This window comes from Mobula birostris, chromosome 24, assembly GCF_030028105.1.
Source record: "Mobula birostris isolate sMobBir1 chromosome 24, sMobBir1.hap1, whole genome shotgun sequence".
Taxonomy (NCBI): Eukaryota; Metazoa; Chordata; class Chondrichthyes; order Myliobatiformes; family Myliobatidae; genus Mobula; species Mobula birostris.
The window spans coordinates 38,783,752-38,809,852 of record NC_092393.1 but is presented as its reverse complement, the minus strand read 5'-3'; the positions used below and the strand labels follow the sequence as shown (position 1 = coordinate 38,809,852).

Here is a 26,101-nt window from a genome sequence, read left to right as displayed (position 1 = left end):
ACTACTTGTTGATTATAATCACAGTACTTCACTGCAATTCTCTGAGGAGCCTACTTCTCTACTGATCTTAAATGGGCAATTAAAGATTATTAAATTGATGTTTTTAATGATAATTAGGCCTCATATAATTACCCATGTTTCTGCCCACCATCCATTCCAATCTAAAAATCTCACATCATCTTTTAAAACGTACAACTCTTTTTATACCAAAACATTCTACATTTCTCAGGGAAGAGCAAATTAACCACTCAAAATAGCTCAAGTTACTTTGTTGTTACCAGACTTTAATTTCATTTACAGTGTAATTCAAAAGATTTATAGCATCACCATACAAAATGGACAGCATAACTAAGTACAACACTGCCACACAGAAGGGTTTCAGCCTGAATCGTCAACAGTACTTTTTTCCAAAGATACTGCCTGGCCTGCTGAGTTCCTCAGGCAGTTTGTGTGTGTTACAACACTGCAACTATAGGAATGAGGTGAGCTGTGGAAGGAAATATTGCCTTCTGGTGGATTGCCTTGGTAATTTGGGAATGTGAATCTACATAAAAATTTGTTTAGTTTTTTTAGTCAGAATAAATTTTATATGTATTCCAAGATGTATATCCAAAATGAAGAATCAGCTCAAAAAGTTGCATTGAAAGTTCAACAAAACAATTGACCCAGAGTTTCAAAATCACCTCCTCAGTTGGACTTAACTATGGTCTGTCACCTGACTCTGAACCAATGTATAAACCAGAATTGCTCAGCTGGATATAATGCTTCACTTAATTTAAACTCTATTCTGCTGTACGCCAAGCCATCTCTACTGATAGAAGAAGGTCCATTTCAGTGGAATTGACATGAAAGAAAAGGAACATAAAAGTCAGTCATCTGTGCAATGGATGTATTACTGCTCCAGTGCCACTAAAACTGGAGGCAACTGGGAAAATCACTTCTTCATGTAGATAAAGATGCTTTTGTAGTGCCATTTCATTTATCTTATATACAGAAACTTGTTATAGTTTGTGACTCCAAAACATAAAACTAATCGAAAGAAAAACAAGAGAGTTTGAGAGATGAGTGTAAACTTGTTTATTACTTTTAGCGAGGCTCACACTTATGAAGTGGTGGCGTGATGACGTACATTATTCACATACTTTTGTATATAACCCGTAATCAATTATTTCAACAACCAAGAATGTTTAATCAAACAATATGTTTACAATATTACTCAAATATTACTGAAATATTAAATACATAACACTCCTGCCTGCTTAGCTATAAACTACAACTCAATATAGAATGCATCTCAACCTTGTCTTTCCTGACAAGTGCTCACTGTTCTTGGCAGGTGAGACAATCTCTGAAACAATCTCAGATTCTGGGGCCTCCTTCATGGTGGCTGTAGGAGTTGACTCTGGAACTGCTGGAGGTTGTGCTGCCAGCCCTGGCCACCTTTCTTCTCTAACAACTGGCTCTGCTCTCCTCAACTGATTGATGTGTTGTCTCCATATGATATGCAATCGCCAGTGTGTAAGAGGACTGTCCAGTTCTGTCTTTAATCATTACGAGTACCCACTCTTCATCACCTCTGTAATCCCTCACCAGGATTGTTTGTCCAAGAGTGAAACAACGGACCTCCTTATTTGAGGAACCTCCAATTGTCTCAGGTGTCCTGCATTCTCCTTTTGAGATTGGGTTTGAGAAGATCCAAGCATGAACGCAAGGGTTGACCTAGGATAACTGGTTAGTTGTTGGTTGTTGAGTATGCTGTGTTGCAATATGCAAGAAGGAAACTGCTGAGTTTCTGATTTAGTGTCAGTCTAGTATGTTCTATTGACATTGCTCATAGTGCATACTTTAGACCCTGGACAAAGCTTTCCACCAAGCCACTTGTAGCTGCGTGGTACGATGCAGATGCAATATGTCTGATTTTCAGGAATGACTGAAACGGTTACGCAACAAACTGTGGTCTATTATCAGTGACTAGGTGTTCTGGAGCACCAGTCCTTGAGAAGAGGCTTCTCAGCACATCAACAGTGTGCGAGGTTGTAGTGGAGGCTATTGGGATCACTTCTGGCCACTTTGTAGCTACATCCAATACTACCAAGGAATTTGTGCCCATGACTAGTCCAGCAAAACCTATATGAGTCACTACCAGTGCAAAGCAGGCCTTTCCAAGGGATGAAGAGGCACTGCTCTTGGTATATTCTAGATGTAGCTGGCATCCCAAATAGTGCATGGCAAGCTGTTTGATCTGCTGATCTACCCCAGGCCACCAGACAAAGTTTCAAACCAATGTTTTCATTTTGACCACGCCCAGAAGACTGACGTGTAGAGCCTCCAACACTGTAGTTCTCAGCTAGTATGGTACAACAACTCTAAATCCCCACATGAGGCAACCACATCAAGGGCAAATTCATCCCGGTGCAGGGAAAAATGGGGGAACTGAAATCTCTGCTACATATTCCAGACATTTTGAGTTGCCATGTAGATCTGAGACACGATGAGGTCTTTTCTGGTTTCCCTTTGGATCACTGTGCCATAATGGGGAAACTTTTAATTTGCATTGGCGATAATATGTCAAGAAGAGTGTCCACTTTTGTAAATTTTTCAGCTATTTCCTTTCCCAAGGGTAAACAGGACAATCCAACAGCATTTCTAAGGTTAGTTGTCCTCTTGAATTTGATCCTGTAATTATGTCCTCCATCTTTGCATTCATGCTGCTACTGTTAGTGAGCACCCTTCTGTGGATTGAAAATGGACACTAGTGGTTGATGATCAGTAATGAGGGTAAACTTTCTCCCATACAAGTAATGATTGAAACTTTTAACACCTCAAACTGAACTCAAGGCCTTACTGTCAATCTCTGCATAAATTTTCTCTGCAGTAGTAAGGTAATGTGATGCAGAATCTATAGGGTGTGCACTTCCATCACTCATAACACGCAACAAAACTACACCATAAGGCAAGGCGCCACAAACCAGCTTAACTGGATAATGTGTATCTATCCTGAGCAGAGGCTATTAATCTACTTTCAGTATTGGGTTGATAGCGATTTTAAAATCACCACAGATCCTGACGAAGTTTTTCACTTCCCTGTGCAGTCCATTTATTTTTGTCTGGCCAACAAGTTCATTATGTCCTACTTTGTTGCATTTTTTGCAAGCTTAACCTTTAAACCTGCATTGGTCTGGTATATTTGAGCCCCTGACACAACAGTAACACAATTTGTTCTGCCAGGCAGGTTTCTGTTTAGATGTTGCAATTTTGTTCATGCTCATTTTCATTCCTCACTGCAACTCAATTGAATCTCTGTCTGCTGTTTCCATTGATACATCTATTTCAATTACTGTTTTAAATGTGATTTAGTTAGGAGCATTTTTTGAATGCTTTCTTTTAAGATTCCACAAACTAAACAATCCCCCAGTGCATTGTTAAACCCATCACTGAACTCAATCTCTTCAATTTAGCCACATACACTGAAATGAAGTCCCCTTCCTTTTGATTGCGCTTATAAAACCTAAATTTCTGCAGTCAACAATGGTTTCAGTTCTACATGTTACTTTCATGATATCAGCAAAGCTCATTTTGGCTGGTTTGCCTGGAGTAGTCAAAATTCTAAGCAAACTATATGCTTCCCACCTAATGCACTCAGCAAAACTGGCACCCGTTCTCATCGGCTATTCCCTTTGTTTTAAAATACTGCTCAGTTCACTCAATATAGAAAAAAGCAGTTATCAGTTCTGCAATCTAACACATCTATCTTTCTGATGTAACCAGCCATTTCTACTCTATTTATGATTATTATCAGCCAGTACTCACTGTTTATGAACCCGTGAATTTTTAAGTTTTCTGCCTTTTTTTTAACTCAACCATCTTCGTCCTCTCTCTACTGAAGAGACATGTGCTGCACTGCTTTTTTTTAACTCAAATGTCTCACTGCACTTCAACAGGTAGGTAGTCATCTTGGATTCATTTTTACAATACCTCGTCGTCACTATTATGTTTTGCAACTCCAAAACATAAAATTAACCAAGGGAAAAATAAAGGAGCACGTGTGTAAACTTTGTTTTACTTTTAGCAAGGTGTGCAGTTATGACATGATGATGAATGACATTCATGTACTTTTACACATAACCCGTAATGGATTATTTAAACAACAAGGTATGCTTAATATAGCAATGTATTTACAATATTACTGAAATATTAAATACACAACAAAGCTGTATCCGGCCAATGGGTCAGCCTAACTGCAATGACAAGGTCTGCACAATAACTGTACTACTAAAATAATATGTCCTGGTACAAGATGAAATGTTTCTTTAATAACCTAATGGTCTTGTCAAGTAGGGAACACACACAAAATGCTAGAAGAACTCAGTGGATCAGGCGGCATCTATAAAGAGGTAAACATTGGATGTTTCATGCTGAGACCGATGAAGACTCTTGATCCAAAACATTCCTTTCATGGATGCTCCCTGACCTGCTGAGTTCCTCCAGCATTTTGTGTATGTTCTCAAGATTTCCAGCATCTGCTGAATCTTTTGTGTCTATGTCATGTTGGGTATCTGTTTTGAAGTAAAATGGACACGGTGGCATTTATTAGAAAGTTAATTACATTAGGAATCACATTATTTTTACTTAGTATTTTATTTTAAATGTTTTCAAATCTGCTAAGATATTCAATGAACCAAATCCAGGTGAGACATTTTGAAAACTTTCCTTTGAAAACTTGAAAAATTTCCTTGCCGATTGGAGAAATTCTGATCCAACCATAAAAATATTAATGTAATAATTTGGTACAACATTCTGGCATATTATTAAAAATGAAGTTAAATAGTAAAGTTGTTGAAATATTTTTATCTTCATCATGATTTCTCATTCTGTTTCACCTGCAGTTACCAGAAACCTTGATTGAGATTGTGGATCAGCATGGGGTTAATGCCTTTTGACTCCAGGTTATTATGTATCCGGAGAACATTGTTGTTCTGGAAGACAACATAGGCAAATTCCATACCTTCCCATTTCACATTTTCTTCCACTTTGCCCCAACAGAGCTATTACAATGGAGAACACGCTTGTCATCCTGTCCACAGTCGCTCCTGACACAGGACGGTACTACGTGCAGGCAGTAAATGACAGAAACGGAGAAAACAAAACCAGCCAGCCCATTACCTTGACTGTAGAAAGTAAGTGCTTCAGATTGAGATTAATTTTTTTATGTTAAGATTTCATTAAAAGGTAAACAATGAATGACAAGTAATTGAAAGACAGGCTGACACTTGTACTAAATAAATACTAAAATAATATGTAATGCAGAAACTGGAAATTACAGTGTAATTGGACACTATCCCATATGTTATAATTATTTACCATTTAATTAAAAAGGTCTTAAGATCATTTGCTGTGATTTCAAAAACAGAATAAAAATGGTATATTATGTAATATTTCACAACTAAATCACAAGTATGGAGTCAGATCGTTATTATCAGGAAATACCCAAGGTTATTGCAAAATGCCCAGATTGTTTAATTTATTTATTTTAATTTTTTAAAATTAATATATCTCTTATTATAAACTAGTTTCTTTAATTTGTATTTTAAACTGACTTTGAGAGCTGGCTGCCTACTCTTTTTCTTTTTTTCTCTTTTCTTTTTTCTTCTCTCCTTTCTTTCCTCTGTCTTTTATGTTTTTTTTATCCCTCCTTTTTTCGAATGAGGGGAGATGGTGTTGGGATAGGTGCTTTTTTTCTCTCTGACTTATTAATGTATTTGAATATTTTTCAATACGTATTAATTGTTGTATTAATTGAGTTCTTAAATACTTTAAAAAATTAAATAGAATATATTTTTAAAAAGGTTATTGCAAAATGGATCTATTTACTGGCATTATATGAGCAGGATTGTAATTCTCAAGTACTGAATTAAAAATGAATTCCACTCTGGATGAATATGCAAGCATTTAATAACATGATGGTTTGTATTTTAGTAATGCAGATTTATGTTAAATTGATAAGATCATTTCAGTGATCATTTTGTATAAATTGTATCTGCATTAAATAACAAAATCTTAGCCTGAAGCTGACTAGATCAGAGGAATTATAATTTAAGTGAAATTTCTGTTTGCTCCAAATACTTTGTATTTTTTATTCTCCTCTGCTTCAACAAATGTATTCATACAGCCTCCAAATGAACAATCCTCTTACTTATTGTGGTTTTACTATAAATCAATAACTAAAGTAATGCAGCGTCTCAGAATCCTAAGCTGTTATTCAAAGTGCTCAGATCTCATCAGTAAGTCATAGGTGAGAAGCAGGAGTTTAGCAATGGCCCAACAATAAAATGACAAGTAATCATTCCATCGTTAACCAGAAGCTTAACTCTATGGATGGAATGCTAAGTAATCATTAGAAGCTAGAGTTCCAAAACTATCACCTTCTATGCAATAATTCAACTTATTTTTGTTTTCAAATTTAAATCTTAGAAATAATTCAGATGATGTGTAGCTTGGGTGGTTGATGGTTGGGTTGAGTTGTTCTCTGATCTTGTCAATTTACTTGCAAACGTTTTGTCACCATGCAAGAAGACATCATCAATATGTAAAACTTCTTTATCTTAGAATTCTTCTTAACTAATAAAACATTTGTTCAGGTCTTATTGGTTAAATTTACATCATAAAGGAGCCCTAAAATTAAATGATCAGGAGATGTGATTACTGCAGATTTAACTCTATTCATTGACAAGTTTTGTTTTATTCTTCCAATGACTTGGCTGTAACTATGTTTTCCAGGTTTATTATGGTCCATCCCGTTTAGGAATTCCTAATGTAATATTAGAACAAATTGGAAATTAGTGTGAAGGAATACAGTCTGAATTGGCGAGATTTAGTTTGCCACCTGCAAGCGTTATTCTTTTTTCTTAATTTCACATTGACGGATTCAATTCTAATGCGATCTAGTCCTCATTTTCTTTCAAATGTTTTTCATTACAAAACTGTGAGGTTCTTGTACAAGTGAGAATGCTTTTACTGCGAAGGTAAGGAAAACTGTGGAGGATGTAGAAGTCATCACTCCAACCCCTCACTCATAATGGGACTGTTGTGATTTACCTTGCTCTGCATTTGTCCTCTGAAACACTAGATTTATACTGGGGGATCAGATATCATAATGACATTGTGCCAAGGTGAGTGGATTCAATTACCCATTAATCAAGGACAGAAACACATTCTAGAAGATGGAGTTATTAAAAAAGATAAATATATTCCACCTCTGATTCATTTACATATTTGTTTTTTTCCTTGACATCTATAATGAAATTGTCTATAGAATTAATGATTTGCCTTTGAAAGAAATAAAGAAAGCCTTTGGAAATGAAAACAATAGTGATCTAGGTAGTAATCAATACTAACATGTTATTAGTGTACAGTTCCTATTACTATTGAATTTCAAGTTGATTGAAGATATGCAGCTTTATTTTGGCTTCTTAACCAGCTAGTTTGGTTATAGTTCAACAACTGTCACATTCAGTTTAGCCCTTGGCTGACTAATCTCTAAGCACAAAAAGAAGTGAAGTATTCATGTACATATTTTCTTTGGACCTCATACTCTTCACTAAGTTATGAATTTTAAAGAGCTCTGCGCAACTCTCCTGGTTTCAGATGATCCTGTCAGTTTCCTGCAGAATTTAATTTGCAGTAAATCTCTGCAGACTGAAATAACAATATGGTATTTAAAAATTGTTCAGGCAAATTTCCTACTGCCAAAGTTTATTCCATCCAAAGGCATTCGTTTACTCTTTGTTGTTAAGTATAATGCACAGAATTTCCATCCACGAGTGTTCCTTGCAAACCCAGCAAAGTTTTTATGAAACCTTGATTAAGTCTGTCTGAAAAATCAGCCCACATTGTCGAAGCTCTCAAATTGCAAGTAACTTAGAAGCAGCCTTGAGTAAAGAACTTGAATGCAGTTTATTATCCTGAAAGTGCAGTGGTTTAAAATGCTGCTCCTTCCATTTCTCCCAGCTGTGCAGCTGGCTTAACAATCGCCATCATTGTTGATACTGGTTTCTGCTTTTCCCCTGTTCAGTTCTCCTGTTTTTTTGCTATTTCTTCTGCAGCAATAATTTCTGACATCTTTTCTCCAAAACAAATGAAAATAGATCAAATTGATTACCAATTCTGCTCTGCTATTCAAAAATAAGCCTGAATTCATTCCCACCTTTCTTCCCCAACACTAGGTATTCCTCAGTTCCCTTAAAGCTGAAAAATCTGCAGACCATGGCAGTGAATGCATCTTGAACTGTCAGCGGTAGAGTTGCTTGAAGTCTCACCTGCAGATTACGTAAAGTGCACTCTTTCCTTTGAATCAGAAGGTTTGGGTTTAAGCCACACTCCAGGTTCCTCAGTCATTTCTACTATTGACCAATGAGTTTTGCTGTTTCAGGCACCACTTTGAGAAAACACATTGGACCCCTTCTGACCTTTTGAGTTGAATAGCTTATTTCCCTTGCTCTTCTCCACAAAGATTCACTCTCCTGTAACTCACCAATATTTGTTCTGCAGCACGGAGGCAGTTGCTGTAAGGTGGTGACTGACAGAGACCTGGGGATCTGACTGGAAAGAGTAGTTTAGGTTCAGTATACAGTGATTACTGGACAGGTATCCTGAGACCTAGAATATTGATATGGAGAATGGCATTTAAATTCACTTATGTATTTAAACTAGTATTGTTAACTCTACTGGATTGATGTAAACACTCATAGAACATAGACCTGTGCAGTACAGTACAGGCCCTTCAGTCCATGATGTTACGTTGACCAGTTAGTCTACTATAAGATTGATCTAACCCTTCCCTCCCTCATAACCCTCCATTTTTCCTCGTGTGGCTCACTGATGTGCTTTAAATGACAAGTTCTGTACCTTTATATCATCTTGCCTTTATGGATTCATCCCAGTAATGTTAACTATTAAATTTATTCTTAAATATCTCAATGGCAGTTTGGGTTCAGGGCAATTATGGATGGAACACATACGTTGGTCTTGCCAGTAATGCTCACATTCCATGGACAAATAAATAATGCAAAAGGATGAAGATCGGCCTTGACCCTGTTTAGTGGCTTGAAGTGTTGTTTGTCCTACATTTTATCCTGGTTCTTGAAATCCTGAAATTTGCATGTCACGGTCCAATTAATTCTTTGGCTGTGTTATACCTGTACATCAGTCAAGTGTGTTTCAGATTTAGAGGTCACCCATTTAAGTCAGGGATGAGGGAGAATTAATTCTCTTAGAGCGGTGTAGACCTCTGGAATACTGTGTCCCAGAAATGGTTATTGGCTATATTTGAGGCAGAGAATGGCAGACTTTTAATCAAGAAGACAGTCAGGGGCTTTGGGGAAAGATAAATGTGATATTAATGCCAAAATTGGTTTAGTTATGACATTATTAAATGATGGTGCAGGCTCAAGGGTGTGACTGATCCAATTTTGGCATCAAGACAATATTTCTCTTTATCCATTTGTCTTGACTCCTTTCTTTTCCTCCTTTTTCTTGTGTTGTTATTTTCTAAAACAACATTTCCAATAAATAACAATAATTTATTGATGATGAATTGAAAATACTGTAGTTTCAATACTGTGTTTGTGGGATGTAATTCAATGAAAGTTTCATCGGGAAAACTAAAATACATTGTAGTTCAGGCATAGTCTTCTGTAATGTTAATTGGTAACTTCATGACAACGAATCCTTGAGGGAAAAATAAGCACATTATAATGGCATTTTGTTTTTGAGAGGGATGTAGTTCCGTCAGGAATATGGTCTTGAATTTAAATAAAATCTATCATCAGGCATGAGTCAGCTAAGGTAGATTGGGAAATAAACTTACAGGCATGGGGCTGGAGATGAACAAAGGCAAATATTTAAATAAATATTTAATTATACTCAACGTTGAGAAAGAGAAATTCCACAGACAGATGATGAATCTAAAATTTACTGAAAAGTTATGGAGAGCACCAAATTCAAAGAAAGCTTGTATCGTAATGTTGTCAAGAAAAATATTTATCATACCTTAGGAATGTGACAACAAATGAGAAGGATTATGCAAATAACAAGCAGTAACTTCTTAAAAACGCTTGCATTTCAAAAGGAAGTCAGAAAATTAAATGTTGGACTTTCTGGATGCAGAACCAGAAGAAATTGTAATAGGTATTAAACAATGTCCAAGGTATTAAATATTTTATATCTCTACTGTAGAGTGCAGTATCATAGGAAAGGCAGATAATATTGTTGAAGATGAGGTAGCTGGTTTACAAACAGAGGCAATGTGTAGTGAGGAGAGGCTGTTGATAGGGTAAAATTGCAGTCAAGAGATGAGCTGCAGCGTAAAAGGCAGACAAAATCAAAAAGGGTGAATACAGGACTGAAGGGGTTATATTTAAATGCATGCAGTACTGTATATGGAATAGTCGCAGATTGGCATGTATGATGTTGTAGGCATCATGGAATCATGGCTGAAAGAATATTATAGCTGGGAGCTTAATGTCCAAGGATGTACATTGTATCGAAAGTACAGGAAGGAAGGCGGGGGGGGGGGGTCGACGTTACTCTGTTGGTAAAAAATTAAATCAAATCATTAGAAAGAGGTGACATAAGGTCGGAAAGTGTTGAATTGTTGTGGATAGAGCTAAGGAACTGCAATGGTAAGAAGACCCTGATGGGTATTGTATACAGACCTCCCCAGACAGAAGTAAGGATGTGGCCTAAAAATTACAACAGGATATGAAAAATACATGCCAAAAGGGCAATGTTACAGTATCAGAAGGGACTTCAATATGCAGGTAGATTGGAGAAATAAGGTTGGTACTGGATTCCAGGAGGGGAAAATCCTAGAGAGCCTATGAGATAGCTTTTTAAAGCAGCTCATGGTTCAGCCCACTAGGGGATCAGCTATTCTGGATTGGGCATTGTGCGATGAACCAGAATTGATTAGAGAGCTTAAGGTAAAAGAACTCTTAGGGGAAGTGACCATAATATGATTGAATGCACCCTGAAATTGAGAAGGAGAAGCTAAAGTCAGATGTATCAGTATTACAGTGGAGTAAAGGGAATTAGAGGCATGAGAGAGGAGTTGGCCAGAATTGATTGAAAAAGAACATTGGCAAGGATGACTGCAGAGCAACAATGGCTGGAATTTCTGGAATCAAAGAAGAAGTATTCTGAAGGCAACATGACACAACTGTGGCTAACAAGAGAAGTCAGGGGCGTCACATGATGACGTGGGATTGAGACGTGTAAATCCAGCTCTCCCGCAACAAATCAGTAAAGTACTGTTTAAACAAAACAAAGTTAATAAATATTTTCTGAAAACTATTTATAAACTTTGTAAGACTACTTTACGATATGCCTCCTAAACCGCAACAAAAGAAGTCTGCTGTTGCAAAGCAGCCGCGAGAGGGGAAGGAAAAAGGGCCTACTGCAACGATGGAGCCTCGGACTCAGGTTGGATCTCCTTCGGTAGAACAGGGAGCAATGGCGGTGGTAACGGGTTCTTCGAAGAAGGCACCGGAAATGCGCATGCGCAAATCGACACAATGCAAACTACAAGAACCGACAGCCACTGCAATTGAAAATGACTCAGAGTCAGAATTGGATTCTGCAGAGAACACAGATGAAGAAGAGGAGGAAGAATTGGAAGCGATTGGAAGTAAAGGAGATGATAGAGACATAAGAGAGGCTATATTGCAATTAACGGCTGAACTAAGAAAAGTAAGAGAAGAGCTTAGAGATACGAAGATGTGCTATAATAAAGTTATGGAAAGACAGGACAAAATGGATAAGAAGCTTCAAAAGATGGAAAGAGCAATGGGGCATATGAATGATAGAGTGGAAAAAACAGAAAATGATTTGCTTGTCTGGAAAGAAATCGACTCTTGGAGAAAGTGGACATGTTGGAAAATTTCAGTAGACGTAATAATATTAAAATTGTTGGTCTTAAAGAAGGTACGGAGGGAGAAAAACCAATAGAATTTTTTCAAAAATGGATCCCGGATGTTTTGCAAATGGAAGAGGAGGTTCGACCAATTGAAATTAAGCGGGCACATAGAGCTCTAAGACCAAAACCAAAAGATGACCAATATCCACGATCGATTTTAATAAAATTCTTAAGATTTCAAGACAAGGAAAGGATTCTACAGGCAGCTGCTCGAGCTGCCAAGGATAGAAAAGGGCCATTGATAATTAAAGGGAACAAAGTTTTTTTCTACCCTGATATAAGTTATGAACTTTTGAAGAGAAGGAAGAAATTTAATCCAGTGAAAAAAACCCTATGGGATCATGGTTATCAATTTATACTGCGTTATCCTGCAACCTTGAAGATTTTTTTGCCTGGTGGAGAAAAAAGATTTTTTGATGACTACCAGAAAGCAGAGCAGTTTGTGCGAGATTCTCTGAATATTCACCAGATACAAGAACAAACCCAGGAGAGCGAGATAGATTGAAGATGAAGATTGGGTTAAAGAATGGACTTGTTGGATTTTTGAAGCTGGATGAATGTATAAATATATCATTAATTATATGGGGGGGTAAGAAAAGTTAAAACTGGAGGAATATTAGTTGGGAATAGTAACATTAATTTTATATATATATATAATTTTTTTTGTTGCGGGGGAGCTGGAAGAAGCACTGATCGATTGCTACGCTAATCATGTGTGCAAGCGTGGCTTTTGCCACGACCCGTAAAATGGAGGGGGGTAGTGTTGTGTATCTTTCATTCACAACATTAGTGGGGCGGTATTTTGTTTTTTCTTTTTTTGTATTCTTTCTATCTTTTCTTTTTGCCTGGAAGGTTGGGAGGGAAACACATAGCAACATGGTGAAGTTTAAAGAGATTCCCCAAGGAACTATGAGAGTTGAGAAGATAAGTAATGTTTTAGATTGAAGTAACTTTGTTAAGAATAATGACTAATTTATTGAATTTTTTGAGTTTTAATGTTAATGGGCTTAATGGACCAGTGAAAAGAAAAAGAATCTTAACACATATTCAAAAAATGAAGATAGATTTAGCTTTTTTACAAGAAACGCACCTAACAGAAACAGAACATCAGAAACTAAAGAGAGATTGGGTGGGAAGTGTTGTTGCGGCTTCATTTAATTCAAAAGTGAGGGGAGTAGCAATTTTGATCAATAAAACGTTACCAATTAGAATACAAAATGTAATAACTGATTCTGCGGGGAGATATGTGATTATACATTGTCAACTTTTTTCTGAATTATGGACTTTTATGAATATTTATGCACCAAACGAAAATGATGCAAAATTCATACAAGAAGCTTTTCTGAATTTGGCGGATGCACATGAAAAAATATTAATTGGAGGAGACTTTAATTTTTGCTTAGACCCAGTCTTAGATAGATCAACCAAGGCTGTTATAAAATCGAAGGTAGTAAATTTAACTTTATCATTGATGAAGGATTTAAATTTGATTGATATATGGAGCAGAATCAATCCTAAAGAAAGAGACTATTCGTTTTACTCCCATTGACATAAAACTTACTCAAGGATAGATTTGTTTCTATTATCAATGCATATTCAACACAGAGTGAAAAATATGGAATATAAAGCAAGAATATTATCAGATCATTCCCCTTTATTAATGGCAATAATAATGGCTGATAAGGAAGAAGTGGCTTATAGATGGAGATTTAATTCAACATTATTAAAACATCAAGATTTCTGTGATTTTATGAAAAAGCAGATTCAATTTTTTTTGGATACAAATTTTCATTCAGTGGATGATAAATTTATATTATGGGATGCGATGAAAGCATATGTTAGGGGCCAGATAATAAGTTATACGTCTAAAATTAAGAAAGAATATATGGCAGAACTAGATCAATTGGAAAAAGAGATTACAAAAATAGAAAAAGAATCTCAAAGATATATGTCAGAAGAAAAACGAAGACAACTTGTTAATAAGAAGTTGCAATATAATACGCTTGAGACATATAGAACGGAAAAAGCAATTATAAGAACTAAACAAAGGTATTATGAGTTAGGTGAGAGAGCACATAAAATTCTTGCCTGGCATTTGAAAACAGAACAAGCTTCCAAAACAATAAATGCAATTAGAACAAGGGCAAATAAAATATCTTATAGACCTCTGGAAATAAATGAAACTTTTAAAAATTTCTATTCTGAATTATATCAATCAGAATCCCAAAATGATGTTAATGAGATAGAAAGGTTTTTATCACAAATTTCTCTTCCAAAATTGAATTTGGAAGAACAGAAGGGATTAAATCTGCCTTTTACATTAAAAGAAGTTGAAGAAGCTTTAGGATCACTCCAAAGTAATAAATCTCCAGGAGAAGATGGTTTTCCACCTGAATTTTATAAAAAATTTAAAGATTTATTATTTCCTCTTTTTATGGAACTAATACGTCAAGCAGAAAAAATACATAAACTTCCAGAATCTTTTTCAACAGCGATTGTAATAGTATTGCCAAAAAAAGACAGAGACCCTATGAAACCAACATCATACAGGCCTATTTCTTTATTGAATACGGATTATAAAATAATAACAAAAATTTTATTGAATAGATTATCTAAATATTTACCAAATTTAATACATATGGATCAAACAGGATTTATTAAAAATAGACAATTGGCAGATAATGTAACCCGGCTACTCAGTATAATTCATTTGGCACAAAAAAGGGATGAGAAGAGTATAGTAGTAGCTTTGGATGCAGAAAAAGCATTTGATAGATTAGAATGGGATTTTTTATTTAAAGTATTAGAAAAATATGGGTTAGGAACATCTTTTATAAATTGGATTAAAACTTTAAATTCTAACCCTAAAGCTAAAGTAGTGACAAATTCTCAAATTTCAACACCATTCCAGTTAAAAAGGTCAACTAGACAAGGTTGTCCATTATCACCTGCTTTATTTGTACTGGCGATAGAGCCATTAGCAGAACTAATCAGAATTGATCCAGATATTATGGGTTTTAGAGTTAATCAGGAGGAATATAAAATTAATCTTTTTGCTGATGATGTTTTGATCTATTTAACAAACCCACAACATTCGTTACATAAACTATCTTCTAGATTGGATGAATATGGGAAGGTATCAGGTTACAAAATAAATTGGGATAAAAGTGAAATTTTACCTCTTACTAAAGGAGACTATAGTCAATGTTGATTAGTAACCCAATTTAGATGGCCGGTAAATGGTATAAAGTATTTAGGTATAAGACTTGATAATGATGAAAAGAATTTATATAAATTTAATTATTTACCACTGTTGAAAAAAATTCAAGAAGATTTTGACAGATGGATGATACTACCAATAACATTAGTAGGTAGAGTCAATGTTGTAAAAATGAATATATTTCCTAGATTACAGTATTTGTTTCAAACATTACCAATACAATTGCCACAGAAATTTTTTCAAGAGTTAAATAGATGTGTGAGAAAATTTCTTTGGAAAGGTAAAATGTCAAGAATATTATTGGAAAAATTGACATGTAAATTTAGGTTAGGAGGGTTACAACTTCCAAACTTTAAAAACTATTATAAAGCAAATCAACTTAGATTTATTGCATCTTTCTTCGATGATCAAAAACCAGCATGAATTAAAATAGAACTAGATAAGATAGGAGAAAATAGACCTGAAGATTTTATATATAAATGGGAATCTAAATGGATACGGGAAAAGAAAGAATCTCCTATATTAACACATTTGATGGATTTATGGAATAAGATAAATGATGATAATGAAACACAGAAATCTCTATTAGCAAGGAGAACTTTGTTTCAAAACAGACTTATTCCTTTTACAATGGACAATCAACTTTTATATAATTGGTACCAAAAAGGGATTAAATTTATAGGAGATTGTTTTGAACGAGGTATATTGATGTCATTTGAACAATTAAAGGATAAATATAAAATATCTAATAATACTTTCTTTTGCTACTTTCAATTAAGGGCTTACTTAAAAGGTAAGCTGGGTCAAACAATGTGTTTGCCAAAACCTAATGAAATTGAAATTTTAATTCAAAAAGGGAAAATTAAAAAATTTATTTCTTGTATGTATAATTTGATTCAAGAACAGACAATTAAACACGGAACCCATAAGTCAAAGCAAAAATGGGAAACAGATTTGAATATTAATATTGATGAAACAAATTGGTCAAGACTCTGTCTTGACAGTATGACAAATACAATAAATGTTCGACTTAGATTAGTACAATATAATTTTTTACACCAATTATATATTACACCACAAAAAATAAATAGATTAAATTCAAATCTATCTGATAAATGCTTTCGGTGTAATCAAGAAATTGGTACTTTTTTACATTCTACTTGGTCTTGTTTTAAAATTCAACCCTTTTGGATAAATTTAAAAGTCTTATTGGAACAAATTACTGGAACTCAACTTCCACATAACCCTGTAATATTTCTATTAGGTGATATTGAAGGGATAAAACCGAAACTTAAATTGAATAAATATCAGAAAGAATTTATAAAAATTGCATTGGCAGTAGCTAAGAAGACTATAGCAGTTACTTGGAAATCTGATTCGTATTTAAGTATGGATTGTTGGAATAATGAAATGGCTAGTTCTATTCCACTCGAAAAAATTACTTATAATTTAAGAGATAAATATGTAACATTTTCGAATATTTGGCGCCCGTATTTACAAAAGATAGGATGGCATATTTAAGTGCTCCGATAAAGACCTTGGTCCCTTGGGGAAAGTAACGAATAATTATACCAAATTTATTTTGAATCCCATGGAGCATGTGGAAACCTTCCAACACCCAGGTGGTTGTTTTCTTTTTTCTCTCTTTCTTTCTTTTTAGGTAGGACTATATATATGGGGGGGGAGGGTTAAGGGGAGGGGGAAGGTAGATTTTATCTTTTCATGTATTCTTTTTGAAAACTCAATAAAAATTATATTAAAAAAAAAGAGAAGTCAAAGCCAACATGAAAGCCAAAGACACGGCATATGGTAGAGCAAAAATTAGTTGCAGTTAGAGGAGTAGGAAGCTTTTAAAAACCAACAGAAGGCAACTAAAAAAGTAATTAAGAAGATAAAGATGGAATATGAAAGTAAGCTAGTCAATAGTATTAAAGAGGATACCAAAAGTTTCTTCAGATACATAATCTGTAAATGAGAGGTGAGAGTGGATATCGGACTGCTGGAGTGGTAGTAATGGGGGACCACAAGATGGCGGACAAACTGAATAAGTATTTTGCATCAGTTTTCACTGTGGAAGACACTAGGAGTATGGTGGAAGTTCCAAGTGGCAGGGGTCATGAAGTGTGTGAAGTAACATAGCTGTAGAGAAGGTTCTTGGGAACTGAAAGGCCTGAAGGTAGGTAAGTCACCTGGACCAGATGGTGTATATCCCAGAGTTTTTAAAGAGGTGGCTGAAGGGATTGTGGAGGTGTTAGTAATGGTCTTTCAAGAATCACTAGACTCTGGAATGGATCCAAAAGACAGGAACATTGCCAAAGTCACTCCACTCTTCAAAAGGGAGAGAGGCAGAAGAAAGGAAACTATAGGCCAGTTAGTCTGACCTCAGTGGTTGGGAAGATGCTGGAATCAATTATTAAGGATGAGGTCTCAGGGTGCTTGGAGGCACATAATAATGTAGGCCGTAGTCAGCATGGTTACCTCAAGGGAAAATTGTGCCTGACAGATCTGTTGGATTTCTTTGAAGAAATAGCAAGCAGGATAGAAAAAGGAGAATTGGTTGACGTTGTGCACTTGGATTTTCAGAAGGCCTTTGACAAGGTGCCACACATGAGGCTTCTCAACAAGCTACGAGCCCATGGTATTACAGGAAAGATTCTAGCATGGATAAAGCAGTAGCTGATTGGCAGGAGGCAAACAGTGGGAATAGAGGGAACCTTTTCTGGTTGGCTTCCAGTGACTTCTGATTTTCCATAGGGTTCTGTGTTGGGACCAGTTCTTTTTATGCTAAATGCAATGATTTGAATGATGGAATTGATGGCTTTGTTGCAAAGTTCGCAGATGATATGAAATAGGAGGAGGGGCAGGTAGTTTTGAGTACATCGAGAGGCTACAGAAGGACTTAGACAGATTAGGAGAATAGGCAAAGAAATGGCAGGTGGAATACATTCTCGGTAAGTATATGGATATGCACTTTGGTAGAAGAAATGAAAGGTTTGACTATTTTCTAAATGGAGAGAAAATACAAAAAACTGAGACACAAAAGGACTTGGGAGTCCTTGTGCAGAATTCCCTAAAGGTTAATTTCCAAGTTGAGTCTGTGGTGAGGAAGGCAAATGCAATGTTAGCATTCATTTCAAAAGAACTAGAATATAAAAGCAAGGATGTAATGTTGAAACTTTATAAAGCATGGTGAGGCCTCACATGGAGTATTGTGATCAGGTCTGGGCCCTTTATCTTAGAAAGGATGTGCTGAAACTGGAGAGGGTTCAGAGGAGTTTCATAAAAATGATTCCAGGGTTGAACAGTTTGTCATTTGAAGAGTGTTTGATGGCTCTGGGCCTGTATTCACTGGAATTCAGAAGAATGAGGGGTGACCTACTTGAAACCTCTCGAATGGTGAAAGGCCTTGATGGAGTGGATAGGGAGAGGATGTTTCCAATGGTGGGAGTGTCTAAGACTAGAGGACGCAGACTCAGATAGAGAGACATCCTTTTAGAACGATAATGAGGAATTTCTTTAGCCAGAGAGTGGTGAATCTGTGGAATTCTTTGCCACAGGCAGCTGTGGAAGCCAGGTCTTTATGCATATCTAAGGCAGAGGTTGATAGGTTCCTGATTGGTCAGGGCATGAAGGGATATGGGGAGAAGGTAGGAGATTGGGGCCGAGAGGAAAATTGGATCAGCCATGATGAAATGGTGGAGCAGACTTGATGGGCCAAATGGCCTAATTCTGCTCCTATATTTTATGGTCTCATGCAACAGAAATAGGTGGAACCAATGAGAAATTTAATTATCCTTAATAAGGGAAAATAATAGAAAAATAAAGGAAACTGAAAGGAGGAAAATCTTTATATCTGACAGCCTACATCCAGAAGAGGTGACTACAGAGACTGCGAATGCTATTAATAATGGTCTTCCTGTATACTTGGACATTTCCATCAGATTGGAAGGTAGAAAGCACAACCTACCTATTAATACAAACCTTTAGGTGTTGGTTTTCAATTATTCAATGTCCATCAAACTTTCACATGCAGTTCAGACCTCACCTGAACTTTTCTAGTCCAGAAACAAGGTATATTCGTGCTCAACAGAGACACACTTACCACCTGGACCCTTAGAGGTAAAAAAACAGCAGATGCTAAAACATGATATTCATAAGTATTGGAAAGCATTCAGCAGGTCAGGCAGCATCTGTAAGGAGAGAAACAGAGATTAGGTTTCAGCACACTGGCCTTCCTTCAGAGCAGTTCCTTGGGAGGAGGCTGGTGAGTGTGGATTATTTAAACAGGTTACCTTCTCATTCAGATATTTCAGGCGGTTACAGAACAAGAAATTACTCCATGGTGAACGGTGCAGACAAGATATGAGGAGGGAATTAGGTTCCTTTTGTTCATAAAAGCTAAATCATGTGGACTTCACATCAGCAATAAAAATAAAAATGAATTGCCTGGAACACCTGAAGGAACTTTATTGACAAAGTTGATCCAAAATCAGAGTACTTGAGCAAAATACTTGAAGAACTTCAGCCACAGATTACATACAGTTCAGTCAAATATTGTGTAATCCTTTGTGACAATACAAAGACAGGTTTGAATCAGCCTGCATCTCCAAAACTTGCCACATTTTGGTGAAGTACCCAGCATTTGGAATTAAAAAGTATTTGTCACATGTACTGCACATCAAAACACACAGTTAAAGCATCATTCTGGATCAACGACCACATATTCCGGAAATTTTGTTCGGGGCAGCCTACAAGTGTTGCCATAATTCTGGCACCCGCAGGTCACTAAACCTAACTGTACATCTTTGCAACGTGGAAGAAAATGGGAGCACCTAGAGGAAACCCATACGGCCACCGGAAGAATATGCAAACTCCGTCAGACACTGGCAGGAATCAAACCTTGATCAGTGCTTTAAAGCTATTGCTATAACTGGTACACTACCATTCTGCCTCCTGAATGTACTTTACAGGTCTGCAAAAGTGAGCCAAAATACTCATTGGCTGTTTTGAGTGCAAGGATACAAATGCTCCATTATTTATACTCCGGTTTAAATAGAAGACGGCTTTGCCTATATCTAGACATTTAAAATACCATTGTGTCAGCTTGAATTGATAAAAACTAGCTGAGATCCTCAAGACAATTCATTTCGTTTTCCACAACATCTTTTCTGTTCCTGCTCCTTCTGTGCCTTTGCTACCCCTATACGTCACTATTCTGAACTACTCTTGGCTGTCCTATTTTCCATAAACCTGAGGCCATGCAAAACACTCTGCTCGTTTCTGTCCACATGCTTACCAACTGACTGCATTTAAGTAGTGCCTCAATTTTAACATTGCCATTCTTGTTGCCTCTGTGATGTTCTCCAGCCCTATAATTTTCCCAAATATTTTAATAGTTTCAGTTCTGCTTGCTCCTGTTTTGGCACCTTATCTTCAGCTGCCAAGACCCCACACCTGAGAATTCTGCTCTGAAACATCTTCCCACCTTCACTTTTCTCTCTCTCTTTCACTCTTTTTTATAAAACCTACATCTTTGACCAAGCTTTTGCTCATTAACATTAATATTTTACTTGGCATTAAAGTGAGTTTGATAAAACTCCTGGGAACAGCCATGAGTTCTTTTTTGCTATATATAAGGCAATAGATTAATGGAAGTTGTGGATACTGTTCATTTCTATGAATAAAGCATTTTCAGATGTTAATTAAACTATCAAATATCTTCAAAATTTAGGGGAAAAAAACATTTTAGAAAGGAATCCAGTGGAGCTGTTTCTTGGCAGACTGTGTTCAATGATGCAGAAATAAATTTCAGTGGAATCTCAAGTGGAATAAGCACTGCTGGACTGAGAACAATTCTGAGCCTAATTTGTATCAGAACCTCTAATTGTACCACATTTTAGTTTTTATTTCTAAATAAAATTGTTTTCTAAATCTCTAAATAAAACAGGAAAATTGTTTTTTCAGAGAAGCTCATATCCAACTCAGATTACTAAAATATACACTCAATTCGATGTAGAGATTATTGACATTGGTGTACAGTAACTAATTAGAATGAGATTCAAAAAATTGGACATTCAAAAGCACCAAATAATTTTTTTAAAGAAATGCATTTTATACTTTTTTTAATCAAGAACATTTTTATACACTTCAAAAAAGAGTAAGTTGTAACCCATCAGTTCCTGGAGTCAGTGGAAGTATTTTTAATTGCTTACTTTATGCCCGGTATAGATACCTCCAGCTCGTCCACCAGTGGAGAATTTCTGCTGCTGTTATTTTTTAAAATTTATCTGTTTAGCAATACAGCACAGAATAAGCCTTTTCATCCTTTTGAGCTGCTCCACCCAGCAACCCCTGACAACCCCAATTTAACCCTAACCTAATCACAGGACAATTTACAATGACCAATTAACCTACTTGATACTGTATGTCTTTGGACTGTGGGAGGAAACCCATGCATTCCACAGGAAGAACATACACTGGGATTGAATTCTGAACTCCCACTCCCCAAGATGTAATAGCATCACACTAACCGCTACGCTACTGTGGCGCCATGTTATTTTGTTCCTTTGGGGTTTAATTGAGTACAGCGCAAATCTAGTCAGATTTATGTGCAAATTATCACCAATATAAGATATTGTACATTGCATGAATGATTATAATCGTAGTCAGGGAATTACACAGCATGAAAAATGGCCATTTGTCCCAATTATTAATGTTGCCTAGTAGATATCTTTTGTATTGATGCTATCTCCTAGCACTTTGTCCAATGGCCTTCTTTACCAAAGCAATCCTAGTGCTCATCGAAACACTTCTGTAAGTGACTCAGCCTCAAACATTCTCTCAGGCAGTGCATTCTAAGAACTTGCCTCTCTCCAAGTAAAGAATGTCCTCTCTAAATATCTTCCCTCATACCCAAAATTGATGTTTTCTGGCTTTAGCAATGTCAGATAGTGGGAGGTTTCCTGCAATGTACCCTAATTATACCCCTCATAATTTTATATTCTCCATCATAAACCCTCTCAGCCTCCTCTGCTTCAGAAAAACACAGACCTAGCTTCTCCAGGCTCTCCTCATAATTGAACTACTTCATCCCTGCTGAATTTCCTCTGCAATCTCTTCAGTGTTAACTCTTCAGTGTGCTAACCAGAACTGCACACAGTACTTTAGCTGAGGTCTGACCAATGTTTTATAAAGTTGGAGAAAACCCTCATTGCTTCTGTATTCAATAACCTGACTAATGAAGGTCAATATCCCATATGCCTTCCCAACCATGTTATCTACTTATGCTTCCACCTTCAAAGATCTATGGATATCTCCACAGTCCCTCTGTTCCTCAGCATTCCCTAAGACACAACCATTCAGGTTGTATGTCCTAGCCTCATTTAGTACTTCCAAAATGCATTAACTGACATGTATCTGGGTCAAATGCCTTCTTTCAGCCCATTTCACTAACACATTGATTTCTCTCTGCAGCTGAAGACAATCTTTCACACTTCTGACAAGTCTGCCAAACTTTGTGTCATTCGTGATCATACCTCCCACATCCCCATACAATCCTTCATGCATGTTACTGCCAGCTAGGGTCCCAGCACTGAACCTTCTGGGTTTAGTATGCCTATTTAATCACTGTAACATCTTGAGTTATAACATTTAAATGATCTGACTTGCCTAAAATATAAAAATTACACAGTTGAACTCAGAATCAGAATCAGGTTTAATATCACTGGCATATGTCGTGAAACATTATGGTATGTGGCAGCAGTAGATTGCAACACGTAATAATAAAACTGAATTACAGTAAGTGAGTGTGTGTGTATATATTTATATATATATAAAATAGTTAAATAAGTACTGCAAAAAAAAAGGCGTGAGGTGGCGTTCGTGGGTTCAATGCCCATTCAGAAAGCTGACATCAGAGGGGAAGAAGCTGTTCCTGAAACACTGAGTATGTGCCATTGGGCTCCTGTACCTCCTCCTTGATGATAGCAATGAGAAGAGGGCATGTCCCTGGAGCGGGGGTCCTCAATGATGCCTATTTGAGGCATCGCTCCTTGAAGATGTCCTGGATACTATGGACACTAGTGCCCATGATGGAGCTGACTGAGTTCACAAATTTCTGCAGCTTCTTTCAACCCTGTGTAGTGCCCCCCCCAACCAGATAGTGATGCAACCAGTTGTTGGAATGCTCCCTCCATAGTACATCTGTAAAAAAGTGTTAGTGTCTTTCGTGATATACAAAATCTCCTCAAACTCCTAATGAAATATAGCCACTGTTGTGCCTTCTTTTTAACTGCATCAATATGTTGGGCCCAGGATAGATCCTCAGAGATGTTGACACACAGAAATTTAAAATTGCTCAACCTTTCCACTTCTGATCCCTCTATGAGGACTGGTGTGTGTAATATGTTCATTGCATGTATTTATATAATTACATTGGAAATATTCAAATTACAGCAGGAAGCTGTGAAGCATATTTTTAAATAGCCCAAGTAGTTTACAGATATTGTGGTGAAAGCAGTGGTGGTATTTCAGCACAAGCTCCTTTCAGAGATGACTTTAACAGAAATTACTGGCACCTTCACATGTTTGCACTGTAATTTGCCAGAAATTGACTATTATGATTGGATAAAGCAAGTATAGATTTGGTCAAAGGCAAGTTTTTTTATAAAGTTTTTTTTTCAGATGAAAGCAAACAAGGTCATTTCAGGCAGAATTCATTTGGTATAGATTTAGAAAAAAAGAATACAGACTAATCTGAGCATGCTAAATGGTGTGTTATTTCCAAAATTTTACTTAGAATTTAGTTTCAGAAATGTACAACTGTACTTGGATCTACTAGATTAGATTGTTATTTTTTTTAATTTAATGGGACAAACAGCCCATCAGCAGTGTGGATGGGATCCTTCATGATGTTACCGGCCCTTTTTCAGCATCTTTCTGTATATTGCATATGGAGTTGGATAGCAAATTAGGATTAGACGGAAGAACACAAGAGATGAAGAAATTGAAGAAAATTAAGAGATGAAGTAGTATTCTATTTTTACAATGTTATTTTATAATAATATCAGTCTTCATTACTAATGTAATGTAAGATAACGTAAGATGACGCAGTCTTCTTACCCTTGTTTGGTGGTGAGACAGGCAGTGGGGAAGCTGAGTAGCCTTAGTTGTAGCAAGGACGTGGACTGAAGCCATAGGCTTACTTGTTGCTGCAGTCCAGGAGTAGAGACGCCGGATGCGGTGTAGTGTAGCGTCCATGCTCAGTTGGGGCTGATGTCTCCCATCGGTGCTGTCAGAGTTCGATCAGTGGAATGACAGGCTAGGTTGCAGTGGCTGCACACTTCCAAGAACCACATCATCAATCTGCAGGACATGTCGCTCAGGCTCTTGGGACATACATTTATGTTTTTTTATGTGACTATGTTTTTTTTTTGCTAGCTATTTTGATCCGTGTACTGTGTTTATTTTACACCTTGGCCCCAGAGGAACACTGTTTCATTCAGCTGTATTCATGTATGGTTGAATGATAATTAGACTTGAATTTAAATTTGAAATAATGTTTTCTGGCATGAGTATGTAAGTGGTAAAGCTGTATTCTGTTATGTACCAAAGAAAATTAATTTAGTCAGATATCCTTACAGGAACAGCAATAGCTTCTGCCAATTAAAGGCAATTTCTCCAGAAATGTGGTATGAGTGGAGAAGAGTTGCATATAAATCAATCTCACCATTTTACGACTGCAAAATCGCCAGTCTTACTGTAGAGAAGTTACCCATTCACCTCCAGTCTGGTTGGCATAGTGTTGTAGAGTTATACAGCACAGGTCCTTCAGTCCATTACACAGACTCTGACCTTTCTGCCCATATACATTAATAACCTATTTGCCTATATTAGTTGATATCATTCTAAGCCTTGCCCATTCAAGTACCTGTCTAAATGTCACTCAGACATCATGATTGTATCTACTTCCATGAACTCCTCTGAAAGTGAGTTCCGGTTATCAACCACTCTCTTCCTCTCACCTTAAAATACGAAAAGGATAAAGAATACAAGATAACAAGCTTACATAGTCAACTCTTTTTATGCTGTAGATAATAAACCTTCAAATCAAATTTGTAGATAAGAGTTAAACAATCAGACAGCCCCTATTCAAATAACGTAATACCAAGAGAAGCTTCCAGAATTATGCAAAGAACTGTAACCACTCAGGGATGCATTAAACAATTGCATATACATAACATGACCACTAGGAAACATACTAAACAGTAACAGATAGATAGATATATAAAAATACTAGCAGGCATAAAAGTTAAACTGCAAAAGAAAATAACAATTATACAGTCTAATTCAATATTGTCTCTTATCATTTTATATCTGAAGTTGTTATTTATGTGCAGCTTCTTAAAAATTCCAGCAGTAATTAAACCCTGAAAGAGTGAGCATAAATTTGAAATAAGTAATTTTGGTGCCAATTAGATGCTTGGCAGTAGCTTAGATATAGACCCATTAAAATTACTTGCACATGGATTGATGTAGAAGATTAAATATCATAAACAATTGAAAGAATCAGTTATTATTTTTGATCCATGGAATATATAAACAGGAAAATAAAGGAATTTGGTTTTTCACCCAGAGAAGTTGCTCACTAGTAATTATGGCTTACAACTCAATTAAGAATACATTATTCCACAAGGTGTAGCATTTTCATCTCTTATTAGAACATCCTGCATGAAAAGTTGCAATTTGGAACAAATAAGTGTTTTTATTTGGCTGGTTTCCAGCCAAAGAGTGCATTTTGAAGAGAAACACAGCTTCAATGGCAGCAATCTCTGGATTTTAATGTTTAGCAACAGATGGATGTGAAGCTGTAGAGAGGATGCAGAGGAGATTTACCAGGATGCTGCCTAGAT

General features: G+C 36.4%; 1 protein-coding gene across 5 annotated transcripts in view; it reads left to right on the top strand.

The window, feature by feature from the left end:
- The window catches only part of LOC140187285 (protein sidekick-2-like), a 971,472-nt gene that overhangs the window by 581,381 nt on the left and 363,990 nt on the right, over positions 1–26,101 (top strand). For all 5 annotated transcript variants that reach the window (XM_072242443.1, XM_072242442.1, XM_072242441.1 and 2 more), the window contains exon 5: positions 5,044–5,177. In XM_072242443.1, coding sequence (XP_072098544.1) covers positions 5,044–5,177 — 134 coding nt within the window. The remainder of the gene's footprint in view (positions 1–5,043; positions 5,178–26,101) is intronic.